Raw genomic sequence first — 9,932 nt, 5'->3', positions numbered from 1 at the left:
AGGAAAGGAAAGGAAAGGAAAGGAAAGGAAAGGAAAGGAAAGGAAAGGAAAGGAAAGGAAAGGAAAGGAAAGGAAAGGAAAGGAAAGGAAAGGAAGCTGGCAGCACCATTTCATGTGGCAGGCAGGAGTGTCTCGTTTAACGAGGCTGAGAACGGAGTGACTGAGCTGTGACTCACAGGGACAGACGCAGATGCCCCAGTGCAGTCCAGCCTCATTCAGCCCCCTCTCCACCCCGAGCAGGAAGCTGCTACACCCACCAAGCGCTCCAMATCCATTTCCTCATCCAGCACGGCTCATTCCGGGCACTGCAGCTCACATCTCTCGAGCCACTGCACCACCCTGCACACCGAAACAGCTAAAGGCCAGCACATGCTGATTATCGCTGTTCCCGTGGGTTTTGGACCTGAACAAGGGGCAAGAGCCCTCTTTGGTCCCGTCCCTGCAGCCACCAACCAGCACCATTTGCAGCAGACGGGCAGSACCTCCGGGCACTCCTGATCTCACTGAGAGCTGCTCCAGGGTTTCAGAGTTACTATTTGATTCTAAAAGTACAGAGGGACATCATGAATTGCCAATTATCCCAAATATACACAGCAAGGTAAATAACATCTCTTGCTGGGTTTTCTCTWGCGATTAATTTGACACAGACATTGTCCATTTAAGGTAGAGAATTGACACAGACATTGTCAATTTAAGGTAGATTCATTTGATACAGACATTGTCAATTCAAGGTAAAGAACAGCATCAGAGGTGAGAGGGAAAGGCAGGATTTTTTTTTCTAGTGTTGCTAATTCTCATAGTTTTGTTTAGGCTTTTGATTTTGTATTTCCTTGGAAATCTTAGCTCCTGGAAGTTTGCTGGGAAAGAAAAACCCAACCTTTGCAGCCAACAAAAGTTACTCAGGAAAGTAGGGCCTTAAGAAACTTAGTGATTTTAAAGTTAAAAGGTAATAATAAATATATTAATTTAAACCAAAACAAAATATTACTTATTCATTTAATTCTTGTGGCATTACACCAGTTTCTTTATTTTTTTCTAATTCTGTAGGTTTATGCAAAAAAGCATTTGTGAATCGTTTCACATTCATGAAGTATGAACACTTCTGGTTATGTTCTGGGAACAGCCACTCCCATATATCTTTAGCCCACACGAAGTGCTAGATTTATTAGCAAGCATGTCCAGGTAAGGTATTATTTCGTGTTGTCATGAAATTCCCCATGAGCATCCCTGTGTTAAAACAGTTACTCTTACCATCCATCAGCAATCCTCAACCAGTTTATAAACTTTCTACTAAAATGCAGTATACTAACTCTCTCTCCTTTGTGGYTCCTTGAGCAAGGTTACGGCAACATTGTGAAAGACAAGGATTGCTACAGATCTAACTCATGAATCAAGWATCACTGCTACTAAAAGCAGAACACAGAATTAGAGACACAATTTCATTTTGTAATCAAAACCGCTTAGACCCCCCAATTAACTCGAAATTAAGAATAAGAAAATGCTCTTTGCTTTTGTCAGGTACTTTGGAATCCTTGCACTTKGCTGCTGGAAGTTCTGATATAAAAACAGTGTCGTGGTTTGAACTTGACCAAAAGCCAAAAAGCATCCATGACGTTCCCTCCCCTCGCCACCGGAGAGGCAGAAGGGAGAGCAAAAGCCCAATTAACACTAAAATTTATGGCTTTTAGATAACATAATTGACAGAAAGATACATATATGCTCCAGAAAATGGTCAGACAGGCTGAATAACTTAAGTTGCAAAATAGATTTATTACGAAAAACTAAGAATATTACCGCAACAGGGAAGGGAACAAAGATAGGGAAAAATTTACAAGGAGAAAAGAAAGAAAAAAACGGACATTTTAAGACACCTGTTATTCTTTCTGGGAACCTGTCTCTCACAGGTCACCCCTCCCCACCCCTCCATGCCTTCCCACGCACAAGAGAGGCAGGGATAGAAGTTTTAACATAGGTCAAACTACTCATTACGGTTGTCGTCCAGCATCATAGGAGAAGAGTTCTTACAGCGCCAAGCTGTGGAAGTTCTTTTCCCAAGAAACAATCAGTGTATAACTGCTGATGGCATGGGATTCTTTTCTTTACCTCATGGGAAAAAGGAAAACAGTCCTCCAAGGCCAGCTGCTTCATCTTTGGTGGCATAAGGCCACTCTCCCAAATCTCTTGGCAGAACACAGCTTCCTCTAAGCATCCACTTGCTTCGAGGGGGGGAGAGGGGGAGGGAAGCCACCTCTTCCCACCCGCAGAACACAATTTCTTCTAAGCACCCACTCACTTCAGACGTCAGGGGGGGCCAAGCCTCTTCCCCTTTTATGGCTTATGATCAGTCCAGTCCTCAAAGGCCAGGTATTTTATCTTGGGTGCAGGGCCTCTCTTTTCTATACAGGTCTCCCATTGCAGAAATAGTCCTTTCGAGAACAGCTTATTTTCTCCATTTTCGAGCACCACAGCAACAGTACCTGTCTTCTCCTTACTATGATCTTGGGTCTCCATTTTTTTCTTACATCTCCTCACCTTCCTCCTCTGTTTTTCCCCTGGTGCATGATACTAACAACCTAAAAGCTAAATGGCAGCCTCAAACTATCTTGTTCTGAATTCTTCATAAGTACAAGACCGTTCGTCATCACAGAGGTGTAACCAACCTGTGCAATTGGCCCAGGCCTGATGGGCAGCCTGTCCATCAACCTCAGAGCCATAATGGATTGGTTCTGAAACACAAGGAGCAGGGCTCCTTTTGCTGGAGAAGAATGACAAAGCTTCTAGAACTTTGTCAAAGGAGCCATCTTTGTGGTTTCTTAGTCCCATCCCCCTACCACCAAAAATTGGACCGAGTAAAACCAGGACACACAGGGATAAAAATGGCACAAGTCATATTTAAYGTGGTATCCACATCTAACAGGAGCTTGGTTTTAAATTGTTATGTTTTTTTGTTTTTTTTTAAAGCAACCTGATATCAAAAGGTGAATGGAAACTACCATTGTGAAAGAGATGTAATATTACTCATCTGTCTGACAAGGAGATACAGGTGTGCCCCCTAGACAGGAAAACGCTAATGTGAACTGAAAGACCCACCTGCCCTCTGGAAAACTTCTCTTGGAAAGCTCTGGCATGCTCCTCAGCTGGATGCTTACCATGGTAGAGCACTAGCTTGTGTTTTTAACCTTCCCTTGACATGAACAGACAGAAGCACTGCCTCCATCCTGGCTGCTGTGGCACACATCTCATTGCTYCAGCTGTTTGTTACCTCTAGTTGAAATGAAAGCTCAAATTGCACCTTAACACCACCCATGCAGGTTTTAGYTAAACACCTTTTAAGATGCTAATTTGCAAAGATCCTGAATGAATGGTTATTTCTTCCAAAGGAGGGAACAGCTGAAGCAAAGAAGTGGAGGTAGGCTGTTTGTATGAGCTCCATCAACAGGCATCTTTATTTTAGCTACTGCAATGACTACAGGCATGCARGATCTAATTAAAACAACAAATGGTTTGTGCACACTTCTCGGCATTTCTTTTCTCACCTTTCCTTTATGTTGTTGTTTGGTCTTAACACAGGTTCCTCTCAGGATATGTAGATAACTTSTTTGATTAAGTTTCCCTCTCACCCTCTTTCCAATTACCAATGCAACAGATTTTCTTCTTTTGTTGGTCTTGCCATTATCTCAGAGCCCCAAAACCACATCCTTCTGTTTCTTCCCTGCTCAAACTTTCTCTTTGCAATTTACAGCTTTCAGAATCTGTATCTTTGCTCTTCTGCTTTGGAATTTTCCACTCCCCAAATGGCCTAACYACTGCAAAGAAAATGAAAAAAATAGTCTCCTTTGACAGTCTGGAGATGACTTAATGACCTTCTGTTGTCCTTGGTCTGAAAGATGACATAGCCCTGGCTTCACATACGTGAGGTATTTGGAGGTATAGTGATTGCATAAGATCAATCAGGATTCCTGCGATGTGTTTAGACAGGTTCTCCAATTGCCACACAAATATTTTGAAAGTAATCTACTCCTGTGTCAGAAGTGATATGTCTAAGGCCTCACTGTAGGAAGTGACAGGACTCAATTGTTCAGCATAACTGAATTTGGGCTTGTTTTGTCTTGTGCTCAGCCAGGACCACAAGTCTGCAGCACTGGAGGTGCACCTTTAACCTCCTGCTGCTATTCAGGAAGGCCAAATCAGAGACTGCTAAGATGCTCGGTGATGTATCTAGCACTGGAGTTCTGCTGGGGTAAAACTGATGTATAGCTGTTCTGGAGCTGATAGACAAATGGTATCAGACACAGAAGAGTAACAAGAGGGAATTTTTTCCATATGGTTTCTCACCAACATTCAGATTTACTTGCTTTACTGCTCCAACAAGCACTAATGCACAGGGGCATGTGCTGCARAGCATTTACCTTGTGTCACTGCCATCTGCCTGAAGAACCTGGGCTAGCAGCACCTGAACTGCCAGTTCAGATGTATAGCTGAGAGATTAGAGAGCCCAGAGGATTCCCAGATGGAGCTCCAAGGCTGACCTGGGTTACACCACCCCACCAGTAGATACGCAGGCACCTGAAGACTACCAAAAAATCATTCTGTCAGTTCCTCAACCTGACAAATCTTCAATCATGACAAGAACAAAGGAAACCCAGAACAGATCTTGCATCACTCAGCACAGTTTCAAAGAACACCCTCATTACTTAATGGACTTGGAGAATCTCACTGTTTCCTTCCCAGCCATSGATTTTATTGACTCCATCTTGTTCATCTGGGCCATTCATTCACCCTCTGCAGGCAGTGGTGGGATCTACACAGCTCTAGTTGCACTAATTCTGTGCTGGCTCTAGGTTTTAGTCCTGGATGCCTCTGCCTGAACAGCATCCACATGAKCAAGGCAACCAGAACAAGCAAGAACTTGTTGAACAAAGACATTTGAGGCAAATGATGTGTTGCAATAGTGAGGTGACAGTTACAGCAAACTAGGCATAACAACATCCCTTGTAAAACAGGCAGCTCAGCAACAGGCTGGGAGTCTTGTCTGGCTAACATCAGAGGAACACTGCTGATACGTGCCAGTGGAGGGCCTTATTTCACCTCCAAGACAAGTCCATGTTCTTTGTTTTTTCCCCCTGCAAATATAAAAGCTTAGAATCCAGTGGAGCAATAGGTGAATAGGTGGCCTATAACTGACAAAGGCCATTTTTATTGTAAGCATTCTAGCTACTTTAAGGATTTCTTCTGTCTTTTCCTTTCTTCCTTCCTTTTTTTTCTTCCTTTCTTTCTATTTAGTCACTTGCTTCTTCAAAGTTCACAATGTGGTTTCAGTTCTGAATTCCCTGCTAGATGCCAGGTTTCAAAGCTCTCAAAGTACCTATCTATGCACACCAAACATTATAAATAACATTTCCACATTTAAGCTAACTGGATCCTCAGCTAACCTGGTTTATAGCCATCTGGAATTCTTCAGAAAAATGACTGTAAGCACTGYAAACAGTTTTGTCTTCACAGAGGACACCAAGAGTTTCCAACTTCATTGYCATCTCCATTGTGTGATCTGGGTTGAAGAGCAAGGTATAGATTTAAAGTAGATGATAATGCAAATAGTATTAATAAAAGAAACCCCAGAGTGATGTGCTTTTCCCTAATAAGGCAGGCTCTATCAGRATCCCAGAGGCAGCAAGGTGCCAATACAATTAATCAGTCTGTTTTTAGTTCTCTGCAGACAGCAATATTAACGGTTTGTTTCAGTCTGTTTATACAGGCCTGACAGGKCTTCAAGATGCTGTGTTTACTTTCTTGTGATTAATAGTTATTCACATACTAAGGTGAAGACCAAGCAGAAAAATAATGTTTTTAGAGCAGGACAGATAACTGGATTCTCTCTTCCAGTCTTTCACTTCTAATTAGGAAACAGTACCTAATTTAGGAATGCYGTCTCACCATATTGTTTAAACTCCTCCTTTTCTTGCAACTTGCCCCTGTGATGAGCCAAAGGAAAATTCAAATCACATATTTTCTTTGTTTACTTTTCAGCTGTGCTCTATAAAATCATCACATTGATAGTGAACTTCTGCACACTGGGATACCAGAGGAAGGCAGCAAAGCCATTGGGAGTATTTTGAGCAATAAGTTCTTACAGGAAAAGAACTTTTCTTCCTTCTCATCTCTGCAAATGCCTTAGGGGACATCTGAGGGAATAACTGAGCACCAAAGTCACCTCAATAAAGACTTCACAAACCAGAAGGAGCTGGATTCTAAGGTGTATTTTGAAGGAGCTGGATTCTAAGGTGTATTTTGAAGGAGCTGGATTCTAAGGTGTGTTTTGTACACTCCTTCAGTAGTTTTTACACTTTCAGCAAGTCCTACCAAACTGGAGATGCTTCCCCAGTACAAAACCAAACCCTTCTTGGGCTGGGGTCCTTCTCTCCACCACACCTGAATTGGAGACACTGGGAAGAAACTCTTTGATTAGAAAAGGGAGCATTTGGAGCATTTTTCTCCTTCTGCCATTCTGGGTTTTTCATTTTGACATCTCTCTCCTGTCTGCTCCAAAAAGAGGGCATGTTCACATTTCTGTGCTAATTTTTGTCCATTCTCTCTTCTGTCCATTCCCTTAGCACTTGTCATCTCTCAATTTAGAAGGCAGATTTTGGGTTGCTCCTCCTTTTTTCTGGTTTCTCCATTAACTCTTCATTTCCTGAGACTCCTTCCTTATTTGAACCTCCTTCTCCTGGCTTTCCCTCATCCCCTTTTTTACCTCTAGACAATTGATTGCTGTGCTTTTAGGCCTCCTTTGAACTCACGTCTTTTACTCTCTTACCCAAGTCCATTCAGTTTCTTGCTTCTTTCTATTTAATAAGAGAATTGTTTTCTTCAACATTAATTAGAAAGCATAATTCCCTTTCTGCTACATTTTGTGAATGACCTTCAACAATCTTATTTTTCTTTTAGTTTTATTGCAGTTGAAGAGGATGGCAGGATGAAGAGGAATAAAAGAATAAAAGAACAACCATTCTAATTTTTAGAATGCTGTAAGCTGCCCTAGCAAAAATAGGAATTGAGTAGCAACACACAAACACATTTTAACCCACAGTGTCTGACACAACCACTCAGCAATGCTCTCCATAAACCTGTTGCTGTATCCTTCTCTCACTTGTTCTAAGTAGCTCATCAAAGCAATGATACAGGCTAGGTACCAAACAGCAGACCAGCTCTCCTTACCTAGGATAAAGACACTGGTGCAACCTCCTCTCCCTTCCAAAGAATTCAAGTCCYTAGAACACCATGTTCAAAATACCATCACTGATGTCACCTGCTTCCCTGCCCCTTGGCTGCTCACAATTTCAAAGCAGTGGTTTTTCTAMTTGCAGTCTTGTCTTAAAAACTGGGGCATGCAAATATTTACAGATGCATCAGGTGAGCTGCATGTGCCCAGAGCCACTCAGTATGGCATGGGCAGAGACATCTCCCAATCTCTTTTGAAGATTCACACCAAAAACTTCTTAGCTTTTTTTAAAGTCACAACTGTGGCTTTATAGTTTTAAGAAGATTGTTCATTTTTTAGCTTGTTAGAAAAATGGACTAAGATACAGCACTTCTAAACTGAATTTCGTTTCTTACAAAACTTCAGTTTTCACCTCACCAAAGTCAATATGAAACACCTTTTGCTGTGCTGTATTTTCCAATAAACAAACCATTCAGTGCAGCCATGTCAGGGATAGCGGCTGAGCAAGASAGCAGGATAAATCACACACTGAATCAGGGGACTACATCTGGCCTTTGCCTTTGGCTGAGGTCACAGCACAGAGGAGGGCAGAGATGCTGAAAGGTGGGTGATTCTGGCCCCTCTCATGCTCTGCTACACTGTGAGTGTTTCAAAGGTCCCAGCAGTGACTGCCTCACTGTGATGCCATGGCAGGGAGCAYGAGGTAGCACATCTGACTGAAAACACTCACACAGAACCAGAAAAGCTTGAGGAGAAGTAAAAGATGCTCACCATAATGTGTGACCCMCCTGGRCYAACAGCTGTCARGAACAGCTTCAGATATTCAGACCTGAAAAAATMATTTTCTTTGGCAGAGGATAACCCAGCTGCCCAGGGAAGTCACATCTTTCTAAATTAGAGTTTGAGAAAAGACAAACCAGGYAGCAGGACGAACAACACACCAAGGGAGCTCCATCTTTGTCCTGTGGGTTGGCTCTTACCAACACACCAAGGAAGCTCCATCTTTGTCCTTGGTGGGTTGGCTGTGGTTCTTTCTTACCTTCTGCGCAGATCTTCAGCCACTGCTGCCCTGCAGCTGAACAAGTAGGCTCGCAGAGATTTTAGCTGCTGTCTCAGGCGCACAACAGTTGCCAGAGGTTCAACATGCTTGTACAACATRGGATTTTCCTGCTGGATGTCAATTAATGGCTCCTCATAGACATATTCCAGGAACTCTTTGGCTTGCTTTGATACCTAAAAAGTAAAGCAGTTTAGTTTAACTTTTCTCCCAACTCTTTCCAAGCAGATCTCCCCTCTGTGAWCTGTCAGCCATTCTATGCATCTGAAAAGTTACTCTGTTACCAATTACAAATTGAGACAGAATTGAGAGAGATCCAACTCTCTCTGCTTATACCCAGATCAAACTTTATCAAGCCCCTCAAAATTGAATGTATAAGATAGCTACTTATCCAAAGCACAGTGGTATCTGCAGTCACATATGCTTTTGCTGCAGAGTAACATAGCCGCCTTACTACATATTTTTAAAGTCTATAATCTGAATAGCCAGTTTCTTCCCTGTTAGTATTTTTCTGTTTGCTCACTGCTTTCTCTTTGGCAAAAAGCAAGATGTTGTGCTTTTTAATATACAGATAAATAAAACTGAATCTTACTGGTATTACTCCCATTACTACCATCTGCAAGAAGTATTTCATGCATTTTTCATGATAGAGCCCTGTTCTATTTCCACCTGCAAAAAGCTACTGCAATCTCAATAAATGAATGGACTTTTGTTCCATTAGAAAAGATATTCCTGTTTCTTAAGTGAAAAGACCGAATTCCCTTTCATTCCTTATTTCTGCATTTTATCACAGCTGGAAAAGAGAAGATGGGATTACATGAAATGAGCTGCAAATCACTTGAAACTGCTACATAAATACTATTGGTCCATGATTCAATTAGTCCTCCTGGACCTCTAAGTCAGTGTTTACACTGAGACAAGGGAGGGATGAGTTAGGCTAACAAAAGTAGAAAGGGCACACACAGCACAGCCTCTTGAGATTTAGGAAGTTATTTCCCTTCTGGTGCTGCAGGTAAGAACAGTAYAAATCCTTATAAATAGCACCACTTCCAAAACCACCACGAGTAACTAGCTGCTGAGAGGGGAAGCTAGCCTCAGATATAACCTTTTCACAGTATATAATAAAAATCTAAGAAATAATGCCAAGGCCAGCCTTCCCACCAATAACTACACAGATAACAAGATGTGTAATTTTAAACGCAGCAGACCATAACTGCACAGATTTCACGGGCCCTGAAGCTGTGTTAAATATCTCACCTATTTATTTAAACACCCCACTAATTTATTTTTTATTTTTTTTTATTAAATATCATGCACAAAGAATACATTAAATATCATGTACAAAGAACTGTGCCATCTGAGTGGAATCAGAGGTAACGCAGTAACACAAACACCTCCGATTTTGTAGAACAAAATTCTACAAACTCCAAACTTACCAAGTTTTTTCACAGTATCACTGCTGATATTTTATTATGCTTATTTCAGTGCATTAAAAAACTGCAATTAAACAACCTGCTTTTACAACCACTAACTATTTGAGAACAATACCTCAGCAAACCCATGACAATTTCCATATCTGTAGTCATTATCAGTTGTCTTCCACCAATTAGCAAATTATGGCATGTATTCCATGATTCCCTCAGGAGGCTTGTGAAT

At 41.7% G+C, this 9,932-nt stretch overlaps 1 protein-coding gene across 2 annotated transcripts in view; it reads right to left on the bottom strand.

Annotated features, from left to right (window-relative positions):
- Positions 1-9,932, bottom strand: part of PLEKHM3 (pleckstrin homology domain containing M3) — an 81,411-nt gene that overhangs the window by 32,851 nt on the left and 38,628 nt on the right. For both annotated transcript variants that reach the window (XM_057381715.1, XM_057381716.1), the window contains exon 5: positions 8,259-8,452. In XM_057381715.1, coding sequence (XP_057237698.1) covers positions 8,259-8,452 — 194 coding nt within the window. The remainder of the gene's footprint in view (positions 1-8,258; positions 8,453-9,932) is intronic.

The sequence above is a fragment of the Malurus melanocephalus genome, unplaced genomic scaffold (genome assembly GCF_030028575.1).
Source record: "Malurus melanocephalus ecotype Western Australia unplaced genomic scaffold, MMel_1.1 scaffold_524, whole genome shotgun sequence".
NCBI lineage: Eukaryota > Metazoa > Chordata > Aves > Passeriformes > Maluridae > Malurus > Malurus melanocephalus.
Note: the sequence above shows the minus strand (reverse complement) of the source record. Positions and strands in the feature narration are given on the sequence as shown.